The 21,167-nt window shown below is 43.9% G+C and overlaps 1 protein-coding gene across 3 annotated transcripts in view; it reads left to right on the top strand.

The window, feature by feature from the left end:
* Positions 1-21,167, top strand: part of LOC129702390 (tumor necrosis factor receptor superfamily member 27-like) — an 84,758-nt gene that overhangs the window by 9,832 nt on the left and 53,759 nt on the right. For all 3 annotated transcript variants that reach the window (XM_055644167.1, XM_055644165.1, XM_055644166.1), the window contains exons 2-5: positions 198-272; positions 11,110-11,220; positions 14,850-15,028; positions 20,343-20,428. In XM_055644167.1, the coding sequence (XP_055500142.1) occupies positions 234-272; positions 11,110-11,220; positions 14,850-15,028; positions 20,343-20,428 (415 nt within the window). In that variant the 5' untranslated portion in view covers positions 198-233. The remainder of the gene's footprint in view (positions 1-197; positions 273-11,109; positions 11,221-14,849; positions 15,029-20,342; positions 20,429-21,167) is intronic.

Below are 21,167 nucleotides of genomic sequence, written 5' to 3'. Positions count from 1 at the left end.
TACAAAAAAGTTCAATAACCCGGTGAAGGAGGGAAATAATCCAGTCAGCATCACAATACACCAAGGCTTCAAAGTTCTCCAATTATACATGAATAAAGAAATACCTGCTTAATACCAGGACACATTACAATGCTTTAGTGTATTACAATGCTTCATTTCCAATTCCAGATAAAACAATAATTGTGCTTGATTTGCAGGTTGAAAGACATAGAGATCAGGAAGGAGAGTTGGAAATGGGTCTGCTGTTCGAACTCCTTGTTTTCCTCAGTCTGGTATGTATTTGTAGTGTGCATATACCTCCACCAACAGTGGGTATCAAAAGGTGCGAAAATGGTCATGATGGAAGATGGTGATTCACATGGGTGCAGATCACTGGTTAACGGGTTGCAACAATCATGGACAGTTGTTCCGAGTGATGAAAGAATGGGTCGACTGGGCTTATATTCACTGGATTTTCGAAGGATGAGAGGATATCTTTTAGAAACATATAACATTTTTAAGGGATTGGACAGGCTAGATGCAGGAAAAATGTTCATGATGCTGGAAGAGTCCAGAACCAGGAGATCACAGTTTAAGAATAAGGGGGAGGCCATTTAGGACTAAGCTGAGAAAAAACGTTCTCACCCAAAGAGTTGTGAATCTGTGGAACTCTCTGCCACAGAAGGCAGTGGAGGCCAATTCACTGTACGTTTTCAAGAGAGAGTTATATTTAATGTTTTAGGGCTAACGGAATCAAGGGATATGGGGGGGAAAAGCCAGAACGGTTTATAGCCAGCCATGATTATAGTGAATGGTGGTGCTGGCACAAATGGCTGAATGGCCTACCCCTGCAACTATTTTCTATGATTCCATTAGTAAGTTTCAAAACCATGTCCACTCTGCAAGTTGATGGGATTCTGCAATGCATCAGATGACTAATACACATTTCACTGGCATTGTCCTTCAATATGACAGTGGCTAATCATCTGCACAGTCTTTGGCACCCCTTCAACTTATATGGTATGGAGTTTGCATTTGACTGGGAGCTTGCTTTTTATTGTCAGTTGGACCAAGATTCCTCTAAGTTGCAGATGGTGGAAAAACTGTGCAAATTGGAATAGAAAGGGATCTTGGTCATGTTCCAAAATGATTGACCAAATCCATTGGTTATGGTCCCAAAAACATACAGTCCAGGATAGAAAGAAATGTGATTAAGTAGGGAGAATGATTAGCTTGAAAAAAAAGCTGACAGCATTATCAGTTTCCCAAATTGGATTTATTTGCAGGCTTGGCAAATAAATTTGACAGTTCAGCAAACTATCTGTAATTAATCCCCACGCACTGGAACTCAAGACTACCAGACCATGAATACGTACATGGCACTGTATGCTTGACACCAAGTTAGAAAGTCAGCCCTGAAGATGGGCTGGCACTGTGAGTGGCACAGCGGTAGAGATGTTGCCTTACAATGCCATGGGCACAGGTTTGATCCTAACGATATAATATAACCATATAACAATATAACACTTACAGCACGGAAACAGGCCATCTCGGCCCTACAGGTCCGTGCCGAATGATAGGGGCTGTCTGTGCAGAGTTTGTGCATTCTCCTTGTGATCGCATTGGTTTTCTTTCAGGTATCCTACATTCCAAAGACTTGCAGGTTTCTAGGTAAATTAGCTTCTGTAAAATTGTCCCTAGTGTGTAGGATAGAATTAGTGGACGGGTGATCATTGGTCAGCGTGGACTCAGAAAGCCAAAGGGCCTGTTTCCACATTGTACCTCTTTAACTAAGCTAAAAGATCTTTCCGTCCTCATTGAGAAAATGACTTGAGTAAAGGTGTCTCCATATTCAAGCGGATATCCTTTTCAACAAAGAGACCACATATTGGGAAATTGCTCAGTATGTTCCAGAGCCCAATACATAGCTGAAATGGAATGTACATACATTTATGCAGCTCATTGTTGTCTATCTGGGATTCAGATCTAATCAATTACTTCTCTCTTATAGGGAAAGGTCAGTTCCAAGCTGCCCACGGTTGGATGTGACCAGCTCGTCAGTCTACCTGGTGAATGTTCACCTGCAGTTGGGAATAGACCTCTTCCCCCTGCTGATTGATAGCCATTTGGCGTAATAGGAGAGGGTTAAGAGGGAAAGTGGCACAGGTGGTAGAGCTGCTGCCTCACAGCGCCAGAGATGTGAGCTCCATCCTGACCTTGGGTACTGTCTGTGTGGAGTTTGCATATTCTCTCTGTGGTCAGATGGGTTTCTTCTGGATGCTCTGGTTTCCTCCCACATCCCAAAGTAGGTTAATTGGCCATGGAAAAATTGCCCCCAGCGTGTAGAGAGTGGTTGAGAAAACGGGTGATCAGTGGTCGATGTAGACTGGGTGTGCCGCAAGTCCTGTCTCCATGCTGTATCTCTAAAATTAAAACTAAGGTGTTGTCCTTTGTGTCATACTGAGTGGATAGACCATAGAATAGCACAGGTAGGCGCAAAATGCCAGAGTAACGGCGGGACAGGCGGCATCCGTGGAGAGAGGGTGACATTTCGGGTCGAGTCCCTTCTTCAGACTCAATAGCACAGCATAGAGCATGCCCTCCAGCCCACAACATCTAGGCTGAACTAGATGCTAACTTAAACTAATCTCTGCCTGCATGTGATCCATATCTCTCCAGTTGCTACACATCCATGTGCCTATCTAAAAATCTCATGCTATTATCGTGCCTACTCCACCATCAGCCCTGGCCCTCTAAGTACCCACCTTGTGTTTTAAAGAAAAAACGTACCCGCACATCTCATAGAGTGTTACAGTGTGGACACAGGCCCTTCAACCCAACTTGCCCACACCAGCCAACATGTCCCACCTGCCTACATTTGGCCCATTTCTCTCTAAGCCTGTCCTATCTATGTACCTGTCTAAATGTTTCTTAAACTTTGCGATAGTACCTGCCTCCTCTGGCAGCTTGTTCTGTACACCTGCCACCTGCATAGAAAAATTACCCCTCTGGTTCCTATCAAATCTTTTCCCCCTCACCTTAAACCTATGGTTTTCGATTTTACACTACATTGGGCGAGACACTCTGTGTCTGTGCATCTATTCGATCTATTCCTCTCATGATTTTGTGCTACATCTCTGTAAGATCACCCCTCATCCTCCTGTGCTCCAAGGAATAGAGTCCGAGACCTCTCAACCTCTCCCTATAGTTCAGTCCAGGCAACATCGTTGTAAATCTTCACTGCACCCTTTCCATCTTGCCAACATTTTTCCTATAACATGGTGCCCAGAACTGAACACAATACTCTAAATATGGCCTCACCAATGTCTCACACAACTGCAACATGACCTCCTAACTTCTACACTCAAAGCCTTTTTGACCACCGTATCTACCTGTGATGCCTCTTTCAAGGAACTAGACCTGTATTCCTAGATTCATGTGTTCTACAACACTTCTCTGGGCCTACCATTCACTGTGTAGATTCTGCCCACGTTAGAGTTCCCAAACTATAACACCGCACATTTCACTGTATTAGATTCCAACAACCATTCCTCGGCCCACCTGTCCAACCGATCAAGATCCGGCTGCAATCTTCACTAACTACAGTACTGCCCACCATACCATTCCTTTAAACTTTGCAACTCTCACCTTAGAGTTATATCCTAGACACTTTCTCCATGGGGAAATGCTTCTGACTGTATACCCTATCTATGCCTCTCATCATTTTATATACTTCTATCCCGTCTCTCCTCTACATTTAACATTCCATCGGAAAAATATATATATTTGTCCAACGTTTCCATGAGGTAGGTAACACGCCCTGGTCCAGGCAGCATTCTGGTAAACCTCCACTGCACCCTCTCCAAAGCATCCATATCCTTCGTGTAATGGGGCAACCGGAGCTGCACGCTATGGATTGTAAATGCTGTGTGGTCAGCTTTCTCAACCCTTGAGGAAGTGATTTTCGAGTGCTCCTCAACTCAGGAAACACAGTTTGTCATATTCCTCTATTACATAGAAACATAGAAAATAGGTGCAGGAGGAGGCCCCTTGAGCCTGCACTGCCAATTATTGTGATCATGGTTGATCATCCACAATTAGTGACCCGTGCCTGCCTTCTCCCCCTATCCCTTTATTCCGCTAGCCCCGAGAGCTCTATCTAGCTCTACTGTGGCAGAGAATTCCACAAATTCATAACCCTCTGGGTGAAAATGTTTTTTCTCATCTCAGTTTTAAATGGCCTCCCCTTTATTCTTAGTCTGGTCCCTGGTTCTGGACTCCCCAATCATTGGGAACATTTTTCATGCATCTATCTTGTCCAGTCCTTTTATAATTTTATACGTTTCTATAAGATCTCTCATCCTTCTAAATACCAGTGAATACAAGCCCAATTTTTCCAATCTTTCCTCATATGACAGTCCCGCCATCCCAGGGATCAATCTCGTGAACCTACGCTGCACTGCCTTAATCACAAGGATGTCCTTCCTCAAATTAGGAGACTCAAACGGCACACAATACTCTTGATGTGGTCTCACCAGGAGAACTGTTAGATTCTAACAGAATCTAACAGTTTTATACCCCACATACTATTGAGTCTCATAGGAAGGTTGAATGATTGGTCCATGTTGTGAAATGGCTATGATAACTGATGCTCTACAATACTGCACTATATTCTGCACTCTGTATCTTCCCCTTAGCTTAATCTTTTGTGCTTGAGCCTCACTTTTTTGTATTTATGTTTCCTATTATCGGATTTGATAGCTTTCAAAACAAAGCGTTTCACTGTATCCTGGTACATGTGACTATAATAAGCCCAAAGATAGCACCAGTGCCACCAGAGCTGAGAATACCGAGTGCAAAAGTCACTCAATGGGTCAAGCAGCATCTCTAGAGGACATGGATCAGCAGTGTTTTGGATATCCTTGTCCTCCAGAGATGCTGCCTGACCCGCTGAGTTAGATTAGCACTTTGTGTTGTCCAGATTCCAGCATCTTCAATTTAACCATATAACCATATAACAATTACAGCACGGAAACAGGCCATCTCGACCCTTCTAGTCCGTGCCGAACACATAATCTCCCCTAGTCCCATATACCTGCGCTCAGACCATAACCCTCCATTCCCTTCCCATCCATATAACTATCCAATTTATTTTTAAATGATAAAAACAAACCTGCCTCCACCACCTTCACTGGAAGCTCATTCCACACAGCTACCACTCTCTGAGTAAAGAAGTTCCCCCTCATGTTACCCCTAAACTTCAGTCCCTTAATTCTCATGTCATGTCCCCTTGTTTGAATCTTCCCTACTCTCAGTGGGAAAAGCTTTTCCACGTCAACTCTGTCTATCCCTCTCATCATTTTAAAAACCTCTATCAAGTCCCCCCTTAACCTTCTGCGCTCCAAAGAAAAAATTTCTTGTATCTCTTGGTCGGGAATGGCATTCCAAGTATTCCCCAGCCACGTTACACCCAGGCCTCATTTTATTCTACATGCACTATATCCTACTAGTGATAAGGTTTAGCAATGGAACACATTCCACAAAGTTTAAATGTAGACAAGGACTGGCTCCAGCATCTGAGACAAGTGTGCTGGATGACCCCAAACAGCCAGGATTTAAAATGGGGAGAACAGATGGGTTGTAAACTCACGATCCCAGGAGTGAAATCAGACTGTAAGCACTAAACGAGAAGATGTTCCATAAAGCATAAAACCGTGAAGAGAGCAAAAGATGGGATACTGAGTGCCAATTCTTCTTAGTAAATCATCAGTAAGGTTTGCTCAAAAAGGTTTACAGTGGTGTAAAACACAAATAACCTTGAACAACTGCCCAGTAACAGCTGGGGCCAGACTTTGTCTACATTTAAACGCTGTGGATTGTATCCCATTGCTAAGTCATAGCACCAGTAGGATATAGTGCAGGTAAAACAGATGTGGCCTGGGTGTAAATTTGCTGGGAATACCTGAAAACGCACACCTCCAGATTTATGAACAGTTTCTTCTCGGCTGTTATCGGGTAATTGATCCATCCTACCACAACTAGAGAGCAGTCCTAAACTACTATCTACCTCATTGAAGACCCTCTGAGCATTTTCCATCGGACTTTACTGGACTTTATCTTGCACTAAACATCATTCAAGTTATTCCCCTTATCATGTATCTGTACACTGTGGGTGGCTCGATTGTAATCATGTATTGTCTTTCCACTGACTGGTTAGCAGACAACAAAAGCTTTTCACTGTGCCTCGGTACACGTGCCAATAAACTAAACTAAAACTAAAAACTAACATTAGTATTTGCAGAGACAGTGCCAGTCGGTCCACAAGCTGAATGATAACCCTTCCAGCCCACTATAATACAGTCAATAGCATGAACTAGTCTTTGTAGAACAATACTGCAGTGTCTGTAAGCCTATTCATGTTGTTGCTTGCAAAGACAAATAACAAAGGGAGAGCTAGCAACGGGACATTCTTCATTGACGGTAGTAACTCCCAACCAAGCAGCAGTGTCTAATACAACAATGTATCATGCCAAACACAACACAAAAAGCTAGAGTAACTCAGTGGATCAGGCAGTATCTCTGGAGTAAAGGAATAGGTGATGTTGCGGGTCGAGACCCTTCTTCAGACTGAGAGTCAGAGTCAATTGTTATATGGTTATTTGGTTATATGAGAGGGAACCGAGAGATATGAAAAGGTACATACGTAGAACAAATTAATGACATGCAAAAAGACGGATGAAAGCCAGCAACCGTGATCAAGGAAAGGTGGAGCCCACAGTGGTCTATTGTTGGCTGTGGGAAAGGTGATAGCGAGTAATACAAACAGTGGAACTCAGCAGGACGACAGTGAAACAAGTACAACGACTAGGTGGAGGAGGGACGGAGAGAGAGGGGAATGCAAGGGTTACTTGAGGCTAGAGAATTCAATATTCATACCGCTGGCCAAAGTAAATATGAGGTGCTGTTCCTCCAATTTGTATTTGGCCTCATTCCTGACAGTGGAGGAGGCCCAGGACAGAAAGGTCCATGTGGGAATGGGGGGAGTTAAAGTGTTTGGCAACTGGGAGATTTGCGGTGGCCAAGGTACATGCTCTTCAAAATACCCCATATACCCTTCACTGCTTCCATTTTCGAAGGAACCAAATCCACTCAAACCATGAATAATTTCAACCAGTATAATGTGCGACATCTCATGTATACACTGTTGAAATGGGTTTCTTCCAAGATTTACTCAACCGCAATGGTGGACGAGTAATGGAATTCGCTATGGAAGCTTTCAATTCTGGGACATCACCTCCTCTTGTAGGCTGTGATCTACTCAGTGAGAGTTCCCCAGTGCCTCCCAACCAGCAATGACTGTATGTCAGAACCAATGGTACACAGTAAATAGACACAAAAAGCTGGAGTAACTCAGCAGGTCAGGCAAAATATCTGGAGAAAAGGAATAGGTGACGTTTTGGGTCGAGACCCTTCTTCAGTAAATTCTGTTTTTCCAGAACATGTTCTTGATTGCCATCTTCATGAGAGTCGGGCACACAAGTTGGGAGGTCATGTTGCAGTTGTACAAGACATTGGGGAGGCCACATGTAGAGTATTGTTCAATCTTGGTCCTGTTATGGGAAAGACCAAGAAGGGGAGGGGGTGCCGAGAAGATTTACGAGGATGTTGCCAGGAGTCTCTAGGGCGAGGTTGAGCAGACTGGGACTTTATCCCTTGGAGTGCAGGAGGATGATGGGTGATCTTATAGCGTTGTATAAGATCACAAGAGGAATATATTGGGTAAACGCCCAATCTTTTACCCAGATTAAGGGAATCAAGAACCAGAGGATATATGTTTAAGGTCGGGGGGGGAGGGGGGGGGGGGGGGGGGGGGGGGGGGGGGGGAAGATTTAATAGGAATCCGAGGGGCAACTTTTTTACACAAAGGGCGATGGGTATATGGAACAAGCTGCCAGAGGAATCGTTAACTACCACAATGTCATTAAAAATATATATTTGGATAGGTACATAGATATGATAGGTTTAAAGAGATATGGGTCAAACACATGCAGGTGAGACTAGTGTAGATGGGGCATGCTAGTCAATGTGGTCAAGTTGGGCCAAAGATCCTGTATCTGTGCGGTATGACTCTTAAGTTAAATGGTCCACATAAATCTTTTTGCTTCTGTTGTCCCAACTCATAATGTAGTTCCCAGCTCCCGGTTCTTCTACTATAGCTCCACGCTGTCATGTTGATGGTGCTGCATACTGAGGTGATGACAGCACACTCACAGTGTCTCCCCATCATCGCCATTTTTCCCAACCCGGTAACCTGAGCCACCTCTTCTGGCTTGTTTTCCTTCTCCAATCCTTCTGTATTGGACCTACCCACAGGCATCAACCCAGCTGCCCATCAGTAGGGGCAAATTGTGCAGTGAAGTTTGATCTTGTACATTAACAATGCCACGGACAGTTTGGACCCCTATAGGTGTAGGTTTATTATTGTCATGTGTTCCGAGGAAAGCCTTGCTTTGCCTGCTATCCAAACGGATCAGCTGTGCTACTGTTGCCGCCAGTAAATCTGGTCCTGGGCCCAATCTAAGCAAAGGAATGCCTCGTGTTAGTTTAGTGTCCCACACAATCGTTAGGTTTAGGTTTATTACTTTTTTTGTGTACAGTCTTGGGTAGAGCAGTTCCCAAAATAAGCTCTGATACAACCTGTCAGTATGCCTACTATGGTGCATCTGAAGAGGCTTGCAAAAGTCGGTGAAGACATGCCGATTTTCCTCAGTCTCCCAAGGAAGAAGAGGTGTTGGTCGGCCTTCCCGGCTGTTGTATCATTGTGGTTTGTCCATGACAGATTGTTAATATTAATGCTGAGGAACTTGAAACTTTTAACCATTTTCACTTCAGCATCATTGATGCTGACCGGGGCATGTACTCCACCATGCTTGAAGTCGTTAACTAGTTCCTTCATCTTGCTAATATTGATGGAGTGGTTATTGGCCTGATGGTGTTATTAGTTCTCTCTCTCCCCCTGTAGTCTGTCTTGTCATTGTTTGTGATCTGGTCCACTACAGTGGTGTAGTTTGCAAACTTGTAGATTGAGTCAGAGCCAAATTGGGCCCTATAGTTGTAAATGTAAAAGGAGTATAGAAGGGAACTGAGAACACATCCTTGTGGGGCATTGGGAATTATTGTGTTATCACCTTTCCTCGCTGACTGTGTTCTTTAGGTCAGAAAGTTGACGATCCAGTGGCTGAGGGACCTGCTGGTTCCTACGTCCAGGAGTTTGGAGATGAGTTTGGATGTGATTATGCAAGATAACCCTGGAGCCTGATCAGTCTCTGTGTGGTCTTCCCAAAGAAGAATCTGCTAAAATGTTATTTCCAGCATATTGCTCATTTATTTTTCATGCCCAGGATGGTGATTATTGCAACCTAGCTGGAATTGAGTTGGGAGTGATGAGCAGTAGATCCCTAAATGTATATGCTTAAGAGTTGGGTCACAATCATTCTAAATGTATAATGTGTTGGCTGTGCATTGAACCGGTGAATCACAAAATCCATGCCTGAAACAACTTCTCCCATGTGTTGAGGTCAGGTATTACAGAGGAGACTGAATATGTATCTGCTGAGTAAAAGTACAAAACAATCTGTGACCCATGACTCTCAAAATGTAAACTGACATTTATAAAGGAAGGAACAAGCACAATTTTATTGATCCTTTTGATGACATGGGAGAGGACTTCAATATATTGTCCATCTCTGGTCATCTCTGAACTGAGGAGGCTGATTAAGAGTTACGCACATTGGTGGGACTGGATCACGGGTCTGGCTGCGGAAGGGCAGCAGATATCCTTTCCTGAAGGACATCATTGAGCTAGATGGATTTTAATGCCAACCCCAGAGGTCCGTGCTTTGCAATACATGCATCCCCCACCTCGCATAATAGGTGATGCGCAAAAGTACACATGTGTAGGGCAATTAGTTTAGTTTAGAGATAGAGCGTGGAAACGGGCACTTCGGCCTGCTGAGTCTGCACTGACCAGTGATCCTTGCACTGTCCTACACACACTAGGGACAATTTACATTTATACCAGGCCAATTGACCTACAAACCTGTACATCTTTGGAGTGTGGGAGGAAACTTCAGATCTTGGGGAAAACCCACATAGGTCACGGGGTGAACGAACAGACAAGCACCTGTAGTCGGGATCGAACCCGGTTCTCTGGTGGTGTGAGGCAGTAGCTCTGTGTCGCCACTGTGCCGCCCTAATTCTTTAAGCTCACTGCTTTATTTTCGAGTTATACATCCCAGTAGTCTCGACAACTGTGCGCTACTGCCTATGCAGCCGTTTCCAAAGACCAGTCAGCTGTTCGTGTGCGTTTCCACGTCAGAGCTCCCACATGGTCTGCACACTTCACTACTTGAATTGAATTCCCTCCGTTACAATTGGTGGGACACGCAGTCCTTTATCTGGATCAATGGTCTAGAACTTGGCCGGTAGTCCATGAGCTATTCCTCTGTGTTATAAATGGAGCTGTCATCACTGGTCTTGACCTGCGATTGAATGTGGCAGGATTGGGGCAGGGGGCTGTTGTTTTGTGATGACAGAGACACATCGACATCTGGTTGTCATTTTGATCTTCCTGGTGCACAGAGTTCCTGTTAAGCACATAAATTTAAAATTGGATCATGAGTTTCATTAAATTCTCAACCTTGCCAAAATATCCTATTGGAGCTGGAAATGTATGCATCATGCTAGGTCCAGGCCTGAATTGATAGATTTCCCCAAATTGATCGATAGGACAGCTATATTTGAGTCCGTCCAGAATATTTAGTTAGACTTTTACTTAAGAAACTTTATTCCATTGAGGTCTTGTCAGTATTGTTTATATTTTCCTCACAGTATCAAAACAGCCAGTATTTCTCTATATTTCTCTAATTGGACCTGTCATCATCTCAAAGAATTGTTTCGATTTTTTTATATATAGTTCCAGTGAAAAATGTTAAAACAACATTTTAAAAGAAAAAACAAAGAAACAATCAGACTCTTGCCTCAGGAGTACTCACTGTGTGCCAAGGAAGTACCTATACAACTGTAGAAAGTCATGCATCCATAATTTATCTTTTCTGACTTCTCCTTCAGCGACTCAATATCTTTGCCAGCGCGAGGGATTGTCGGGAGAATGAGTTTCTGGATGCCGACGGAAACTGCAAGTTCTGCAAAGAGTGTGGACCTGGACTGGAACTGACGAAGGTACGCAACTGTGGAGGGTGCCAGCAGTCAGTCCACTCTGCAAGGGACACAAAAAAACACTGCAGAAACTGGAAGTCTAAAACAAAGGACAGAAAATGCCAGACATGCTCACAGGGTCAGACAGCAAGTGGAGCGAGATAAACAGTGAAAGATTCAGGTCAACTATTTCAAATGTTTGCTGTTATCAATTCTAGTAAAAGGTCATTAGCTCGAACTGTTAACTCTATTTCTGTCTCTGAAGCCTGAATGATGGATACTGAGAGAATCCCTTGGAGGTAATCTTCTGTCTTTTAGTGCTTTGAGCTGAAGAATTCTAAAGCTTTTCTAAGAGCATATAATATAAATTGGTGACACGAGCAACTTCAGATGCTGGTTTGGAAAAAAAATGACACAAAGTGATGGTGTAACTCAGTGGGTCGGATGGCATCATGTTCTCTGACCCAATATAAACTGGTGCCTTGGCAGAATATCCTTGCAGCGGCTAGAGGTTTGCCTATGTTATGGAGGTGCTGCAATAAGAATTTCCTTGGTGTGTCTTGGTGCGTGGCCATATAATAACTCATCTATAAACAAAATGAGAGAAAACTTTTTCACACAAAGGGTGATGAGTGTATGGAACGAGCTGCCAGAGGAGGTAGTTGAGGCTGGGACTTTCCCCTCATTTAAGAAACTGTTAAACGGGTACATGGATAGGACGGGTTTGGAGCAATATCGACAAACGCAGGCAGGTTTGACTAGTGTAGCTGGGACATGTTGGCTGATGTGGGCAAGTTTGGCCAAGGGTTTCCACTCTATGACTGTACATTAAGTGAAACTTGCTTCTCTCCCCCATCAATAGACAATAGGTGCAGGAGTAGGCCATTCTGCCCTTCGAGCCAGCACCGCCATTCAATGTGATCATGGCTGATCATCCCCAATCAGTACCCCGTTCCTGCCTTTACCCCGTATCCCCTGACTGCTATCTTTAAGAGCCCTATCCAGCTCTCTTGAAAGCATCCAGAGAACCTGCCTCCACCGCCCTCTGAGGCAGAGAATTCCACACACTCAACAACTCTCTGTGAGAAAAAGTGTTTCCTAGTCTCCGTTCTAAATGGCTTACCCCTTATTCTTAAACTGTGGCCCCTGGTTCTGGACTCCCCCAACATCGGGAACATATTTCCTGTCTCCAGCGTGTCCAAACCCTTAACAATCTTATATATTTCAATAAGATATCCTCTCATCCTTCTAAACTCCAGAGTGTACAAGCGCAGCCGTTCCATTCACTCAGCATATGACAGTCCCTCCATCCCGGGAATTAACCTTGTAAACCTACGCTGCACTCCCTCAATAGCAAGAATGTTCTTCCTCAAATTAGGGGACCAAAACTGCACACAATACACCAGGTCTAGTCTCACTAGGGCTCTGTACAACTGCAGAAGGACCTCTTTACTCCTATACTCGACTCCTCTTGTTATAAAGGCCAACATGCTATTCGCTTTCTACACTTCCTGCTGTACCTCCATGTCCCCTCCATGTACTGGTGTTGCTGACTTTGCAACCATTGAACCAGGTGTGTGTGTGCGCTGGGTTTGAAGGAAATTTGTGCTTCACAGTTGAAAATTGGGGCACAGCACTTGGCTGCGGAAAAGGTTAAAATATCTTCAACTGCACATATGTTTACTTGTATCGCAAACTCACTCACAGCTGAGGAGGTAAATAACGGCAACTAATATAAATAGTTGACACAAAGAACTGCAGGTGCTAGTTTAGTGCTGGAGTAGTTTAGCGGGTCAGGCAGCATCAATATGAACTGGTGCATTAGCTTAGAATCTCCTTGAAGCGGCTTGGTGCTTGCTGTGTTGTGGAGGTGCTGCAATGAGAATTTTCTTGAAGCATTTTGGTGTGTGGCCATGTTGTAGAGATGTTGGATGAACATCTTGAGGAGAGAAAGCAATGACTTGACCAGTGAGATCATGTGAAGTAGGGGCCATCTGATTGTAGATCCCTCACTGATAGGTGTTGCTGACTTTGCAACTGTTGAATCTGTGCTCTGTGGGAAAGTGGTGGTACATTGCATGTTTTGAGCAATGTGCAGAGTATTGCCAGAATCCTAATGCCACCCAGATGCAACTTGCAAATATTAACTTGACACTTGCTTCTGTTTTACAACAGTGCAAATGGCCTGATGGTATCTGCAGCACGTTTGTAAGGATTATGACTTGAGCACCAAATGATTGCTTTTGTGTTTTAATGGGATGCTGTGCTTATTGAGAGCATGGGCCCGGGAAGAAAGGGCCTTCCTTTCTCTCTATGTTGAAGTGCAATGAATGCAAATTATGTACAATCATCCTAGAAGGATGGAATCCAACCAGAAGTCTGCTACTAATCAACACTTCTTCAATTGCTGCCTTCTCTGTGAGAGTGTGGATTTCCTCAAGTTCCAGACCTTCTGATTTGCTTGCCAAGTTTACTTTAGGAAAAACTTTTCTTTAGGGAGTCACAGTGGCGCAGCGGTAGAGTTGCTACCTTACAGCGCCTGAGACCTGGGTTCAATCCTGACCTCGGGTGCTATCTGTATGGAATTTGTACGTTCTCCCTGTGACCGTGTGGGTTTTCTTTGGGTGCTCTGTTTCCTCCCACACTCCAAAGACATGTAGGTTTGTAGGTTAATTGACTTTGGTAAAAATAGTAATTGTCCCTAGTGTGTAGGATTGTGCTGGTGTACAAGGTGATTGATGGCCGATGTTGACTCGGTGGGTCGAAGGGCCTATTTCTACTCTGTATATCGAAACTAAACTCTTGGAGGCCTCGGAGAGGGTGCAGAAAAGATTTATTAGAATTATTTCAGGGAGGAAGAACTTATTTATGTAGTTAGATTGGAAAAAGTTGGCTTATTCTCCATCGAACAGAGGTAGGAAGCAGATCTAATCAAGGGATTTAAAGTCATGAAGAGTCAAGGGAGAGTAGATTGGGAGAAAACACAAGGATCAAAAACCAGAGGATACGGAATGAATGCAATCGGCAAAGGAACCATAAAATATATGAGATTGAATTTTTTGATGCAATGAGCACTTGGGGTATTGAAAGAAGTAACAGCGGGTCAAGCAGCATCCCTGGAGAACATAGGATTGGTGGCATTTTGGGTCAGGACCCCTCATCAGACTAGTCTGAAGAAGATTCTTAAACTGAAACGTCACCTATCCATGTTCTGCAGGGATGCTGCCTGACCTGCTGAGTTACTCCAGTATTTGGTGACTTTCTAGCACCTGCAGTTCCTTGTTTCCTAGGATATAGAAGACACTGGGAGGGGGCGTAGGGGAGCTGATGCATTTCTGGAATTCAATAATGGATCCGTATTTGAAAAGAGAAAAAAATTAATTGCAGAGTTGCGAGGCGAGTGTGGGGAGTGGGACAAGAGCTGAGCCAACACGGGTCAATGGGCTGAATGACCACAAGACCATCGGTTAGCAAAGGTTTTGAGGGCTGTGGGTCAAACACAGATAGATGGGTCTAGCTTAAGTTGGGCATCTTGGTCTCCATGAACAAGTTGACGGATGGCCCTGTCCACTGTGCTCTATGACCTTGACCCATGTTATAACCTTTCCACGATTGTCGACCACGTGTGAATTGCACCGTATCTATTGTTGCAGGACTGCGGTTTTGGAGTTGGGGCTGATGCCGAGTGCCTGCCCTGCAGATCCAACAGGTACAAGGATGCTTGGGGACCACAGAAATGCAAGCGGTGTCTCGTTTGCCCCCTGGTGAATCGGTTTCGGGAAATGAATTGCACCGTGTCTAGCAATGCTGTGTGCGGGAAATGCTTGCCAGGGTAAGTGTAAGCACAGTGGCAATCTATCATGCCATTCCTTGAAATTCATGTTGCCTGGGTCACTAATGTTGGCAAAACATTTCTCAAAAGTAGATAGTAAGAGTTCAAGACCAGCATGTTCCAGTGAGGGGTTCTCATGCTTGGGGCTTCAACACTGACCTGCTCCACATTATTCATATGACCAACCTGAACTCACTATCTACAATGTCCTCCCCCTTGATGAATAGAGATAAAGAAGTATCCATTTTGGACCTTGTCCACATTAACTCCACACTTAGATTATTCATTTGGTGTCTAAAGGGCCTGTCCCACTTCCACAACCAAATTCACGACCTTTTTTACTTGTGGACATTTTTCATCATGCTAGAAAAACGCCCCGACCTACTTAGAAACATAGAAAATAGGTGCAGGTGGAGGCCATTCGGCCCTTCGAGCCAGCAGTGCCATTCATTGTGATCATGGCTGATCGTCTCCAATCAATAACCCGTGCCTGCCTTGATTCCACCAGCTCTTAGAGCTCTATCTAACTCTCTCTTAATTCCATCCAGTGATTTGGCCTCCACTGCCCTCTTGATGCCACGAGTACCTACGACTAGCATCACGGCCTACTACGACCTCCCTATGACCTCCTACGACCTCGTGACGACCATGCTGCGTGTATGAGTCAAGGGCAAACTCGGCAGAGGTTGTGAAAGTGGGACAGGCCCTTAAGGAAACCCAGTCATTCCTTGGTTACCTTCTTATTCCTGATTTTCCTTAATCTTACATACTAAAGACATTTTGCGTCTCTTTGCCCTTCAAAATTCTTTAAGTTCTCCATTACACTCCACTTTCCGCAAAAGATTCCCTTGATCCTCGTTAGCTTTGTGCACCGTACAATTATATTTTCTTCCCGATTGCAATCTTTGGGGCCCTGGATGAGTCGGGTCGATTAAACTCTGTGCAACAAGAAATTATTAATTTTACATCTTTAATAGGCAGACATTGCCTACTCCTACAGTGGGAATCTCTGAGCCCACCCTCTGTGTCACAGTGGCTCAAAGATGTGGGGTTTTATTAAACTTGAGAAAATTAAATATCCATTGAGGGGATGTACTGATACATTTTTTTCATAAATGGCAACATTTTTTAAAAATCATATTTTACCAACTTGCAGGTTCTGCCAGACTAAGGGTTTGTTAAATGTTGTTATGTGTAGGTGCACTCTTCATTCTTAATTAGCCAGGTGGGTGGGTGTGTGACATGGTATGGTTGTATTATATACATTTATTATTTTTTTATTATTTCTTTTATGTTTCTGTATATTTTTGTATTTTTCCTTTTGTGTTGTATTTGAGTGTTTCTTATTAAAATGTCCTTTTTTTTTGTGTTGATGTATTTAAAATGAAAAAATATTTTTAAAAATATATATTTTCTTCCTGAGAACCTTCAACATCCATTATCGTTCAAGGTTCTCTGACCTTGTCAGCTTTGCCTTTCGCCCTTATTCAAACATGTGTGATGGTAGATGTTGAGATGTTTCCACTTGCTGACCAGCGATCACCCCGTACACCAGTTAACCGACAAACCTGTATGCCTTGGGATTGTGGGAGGAAACCAAAGCACCTGGAGAAAACTCATACGGTCACGGGGAGAACGTACAAACTCTGTACAGACAGCACCCGTAGTCAGGATTGAACCTGGGTCTGTAAGGCAGCAAATCTACATATTAAATGGCAGGACAGGCTTGAAGGGCGGAGTGGTCCAGTCCTGTTCATATTTACTGATGCCCTTGTGTTTTCCTTGAAGTGTAGGTGTAGAGGTTTACAACATCATAAAAGGCACAGTGGGCAGATAATCAGAATCTTTTCACATGCTAGTGATATCAAAAACAAGAGGGGGTAGGTTTAAGGTAAGGAACTTAGTTTTAAAGGGGATAAGAGTTTTAACACAGATTAATTGATAACTGGAACTTAGTCAGCATGGACATGGTGGGCCGAAGGGACTATTTCTGTGCTTGCTACGATTCTGAGGATTATATGGGTTAAAATATCATTATTTTATTGGGAACAAAATTACAGATAACAAATAGCAGATGTACACATCGTGATCAGTGAATTTCATCAGGTGTTTATGCACATTGGAGATGATCAATCTTTACTCAAAGCCTGTTGCAAGACAGCTATTGCATGGGATATATATGTTGATGGCTATCCTGGTGTGGAATGCCTTTCCTGTAGGATTTTATCTTTGGACATGCAGTCTCTGTGTTCAGTTCTTTCCCAGGATCAGGTTGCTACTGGGTACTCCTGGCTGTGGATTAGCTAAATCATAAATGTTTTTTTATTGGAGCTGCTTTTAGATTGCTGGTTGGTGTCATGTATTCATAATTCCTCTTGTGTTTTCTTCTGCAGTCCCTTTTTGATATAGGGCTTTCGAAGGTCCCTCAATAAAACTTTGTCTTAAACGACAGAAGCACAAGGTAGAAGGGAGATAAGAAAGACAAACCTGAAAGCTTTGTGCCTTAATGCGAGGAGCATTCATAATAACGTGGATGAATTGAATGCGCAGTTAGTAGTTAAGGAATATGATATAGTTGGAATTACGGAGACATGGCTCCAGGGTGACCAAGGCTGGGAGATGAACATGCAGGGGTATTCAATATTCAGGAAGGATGGACAGAAAGAAAGAGGAGGTGGGGTGGCATTGCTGGTTAATGCAATAGCAAGGAGAGACATTAGCTTGGATGCTGTAGAATCGGTATGGGTAGAACTGCGAAATAGCCAAGGGCAGAAAACGCTTGTTGGAGTTGTATACAGACCACCAAACAGCAGTAGGGAGGTTGGGGATAGCATCAAGCAGGAAATTAGGGATGCATGTAGCAAAGGTACAGCAGTTATCATGGGTGACTTTAATCTACATATAGATGGAGCCAACCAAATTGGTTACAGTGCTGAGGAGGAGGATTTCCTGGAATGTATACGGGATGGGTTTTTAAACCAATATGTAGAGGAATCGACTAGAGGGCAGGCCATCCTAGACTGGGTATTGTGTAATGAGGAAGGATTAGTTAGTGATCTTGTGCAAGGCCCCTTGGGCAACAGTGACCATAATATGGTGGAATTCTGCATTAGGATGGAAAGTGACACGGTTAATTCAAAAACTAGGGTCCTGAACTTAAAGAAAGGAAACTTTGAAGGTATGAGACGGGAATTGGCTCGGATAGACGGGCAAATTATACTTAAAGGGTTGACAGTGAAAATGCAACGGCGAAGACTTCAAAAATTGGTCATCCCTGTGGCAAAAAAATAAAACGGGGAAGGCGGCTCAACGTGGCTAATGAGGGAAATCAACGATAGTGTTAAATTCAGGGAAAAGGCACATAAATTGGCCAGAGGAAACAGCAAACTGAAGGAGAAATTTAGAACAGAGGGGGACAGAGGTGTTAATTAAGAGGGGAAAAAGAACATGAAAGAAAGCTGGCAGGGGAATACAAAAACTGAGTGTAAAAGCTTCTGTAGATATGTAAAAAGGAAAAGATCAGTGACGACAAATGTAGATCCCTTACAGTCAGACAGGTGAATTTATAATGAGAAACAAGGAAATGGCAGAACGGTTAAACGAGTACTTTGGTTCTGTCTTCACTAAGGAAGACAGAACCAATCTCCCAGAAATGCTAGCGGACCGAGGATCTAGTGGGAGGGAAGAACTGAAGGGAATCCACATTAGTCAGAAAATGGTGTTAGGTAAACTGTTGGGACTGAAGGCAGATAAATCCCCAGGGCCTGATGGTCCTGCACCCCAGAGTACTCAAGGAGGTGACCATAGAAATCATCGATGCATTGGTCATCATGTTCCAATGTTCTCTCGACTTTGGATCAGTTCCTGTGGACTGGAGGGTAGCCAATTTTTAACAAAGGAGGGAGAGAGAAAACGGGGAATTATAGACCAGTTAGCCTGACATCAGTAGTGGAGAGGATGCTGGAGTCGATTATTAAAGTTGTTATAGCAGTGCATTTGGAAAGCAGTGACGGGATCGGTCAAAGTCACCATGGATTTATGAAGGGGAAATCATGCTTAATTAATCTGGAATTTTTTGAGGATGTAACAAGTAGAATGGATAAGGGTGAGCCAGTGGATGTGTATCTGGCTTTTCAAAAAGCCTTTGACAAGGTCCCACCCAAGAGATTAGTGTGCAATATTAGAGTACATGGTATTGGTGGCAGGGTAATGACATGGATATAGAACTGGTTGGCAGACAGGAAGCAAAGAGTAGGAATTAACAGGTCCTTTTCAGAATGGCAGGCAGTAACTCCTGGGGTGCCGCAAGGCTTGATGCTGGGATCCCAGTTATTTACAATATATATTAACGATTTAGACAAGGGAATTAGTTTGCGGATGACACAAAGCTGGGTGGCCGTGTGAGCTGTGATGAGGATGCTATGAGGCTGCCGGGTGATTTGGATAAGTTGGGTGAGTGAGCAGTAGCATGGCTGTTGCAGTATAATGTGGATAAATGTGAGGTTATCCACTTTGGTAGCTAGAACAGGAAGGCAGATTATTATCTGAATGGTGTCAGATTAGGATAAGGGGAGATGCAACGAGACCTGGGTGTGCTTGTACATCAGTCACTGAAAGCAAGCATGCGAGTGCAGCAGGCAGTGAAGAAAGCTAATGGCATGTTGGCCTTCATTGCAAGAGGATTTGTTTCGGAACAAGGGGGTCGTACTGCATTTGTACAGGGCCCTGATGAGACAACAAATGGAGTATTATGTGCAATTTTGGTCTCCTAATTTGAGGAAAGACATTATTGCTATTGAGGAAGTGCAGCGTAGGTTCACCAGGTTAATTCCTGGGATGGCGGGACTGACGTCTAATGAAAGAATGAGTTGACTGTGCTTGTATTCACTGGAATTTAGAAGGATGAGAGGAGATCTTATAGAAACATATAAAATTCTTAAAGGATTGGACAGGTTAGATGCAGGGAATATGTTCCCAATATATTGGGGGAGTTTAGAACCAGGGGTCACAGTTTAAGAGTAAGCGGTAGACAATTTAGGACTGAGATGAGGAAAAACCTTTTCATCCAGAGTTGTGAATCTGCGGAATTCTCTGCCACAGAAGGCAGTGGAGGCCGATTCACTGGATATTTTCAAGAGGTAGTTAGATTTAGCTCTTACGGCTAAAGGAATCGAGGGATATGGGGGAAAAGCAGGAACGGGGTACTGATTTTAGATAATCAGCCATGATCCTATTGAATGGCAGGGCTGACTCGAAGGGCCGAATGGCCTACTACTGCACCTATTTTTCTATGTTTCTGTCTTTTTTCTTTCAGATTCTACAGGAAGACCCGACTTGGAGGAATACTGGACATGGAGTGTATTCCCTGCAGTGATCCAGTGGGCCCCAATCAATCCCAGTGTAAGTGCCGGCTCCTCTCCACATTTTATACAGGATTGACAATGTGCATAGACCTTAGAGTTTAGTTCAGAGATACAGCGCGCAAACAGGCCATTCGGCCCTCCAAGTCTGCGCCGACGAGCGATACCCGCGCACTAACGCTGCCCTACACAAGCTAAGGACATTTTTTCATTTATACCAAGCCAATTAACCTACAAACCAGTACGTCTTTGGAGTGTGGGAGGAAACTAAGATCTCGGGGAAAACCCACGCAGGTCACGGGGAGAACGTACAAACTCCATTCAGACATGCATCCATAGTCAGGATTGAACCCATGTCTCTGGCTTTGTAAGGCAGTAGCTCTACCACTGCACCACCATGCTGGCCTGGATCACCCGTTCATATTAGTTCTATGTTATCCTGCTTTCTCATCCTCTCCTTTCACACTACGGGCAATTTACAGAGGCCAATTAACCTACAAACCTGCACATCTTTGGGATGTGGGAGGAAACTGGAGCACCCGGAGGAAACCCATACAGTCACAGGGAGAACATGCAAGCTCCACACAGAGTGCTGACAAAATCAAGCGACTCTTTGCGTGCTGGACCTAGAAATTATTCTGCTATCATTCATTATAATTGCTCCACTCTTTTAAAGCTTTGTTTTCCTTTTTCCGAAATCTGAACACGGTGAACGGCTTGACTTTGCTGACTGGATAGCACGCAACAAAAAAGCTTTTCACTTTTCAAGCCAGCACTCG

This window comes from Leucoraja erinacea, chromosome 12, assembly GCF_028641065.1.
Source record: "Leucoraja erinacea ecotype New England chromosome 12, Leri_hhj_1, whole genome shotgun sequence".
Classification (NCBI taxonomy): domain Eukaryota; kingdom Metazoa; phylum Chordata; class Chondrichthyes; order Rajiformes; family Rajidae; genus Leucoraja; species Leucoraja erinaceus.
This window is presented reverse-complemented; position numbering and strand designations above follow the sequence as displayed.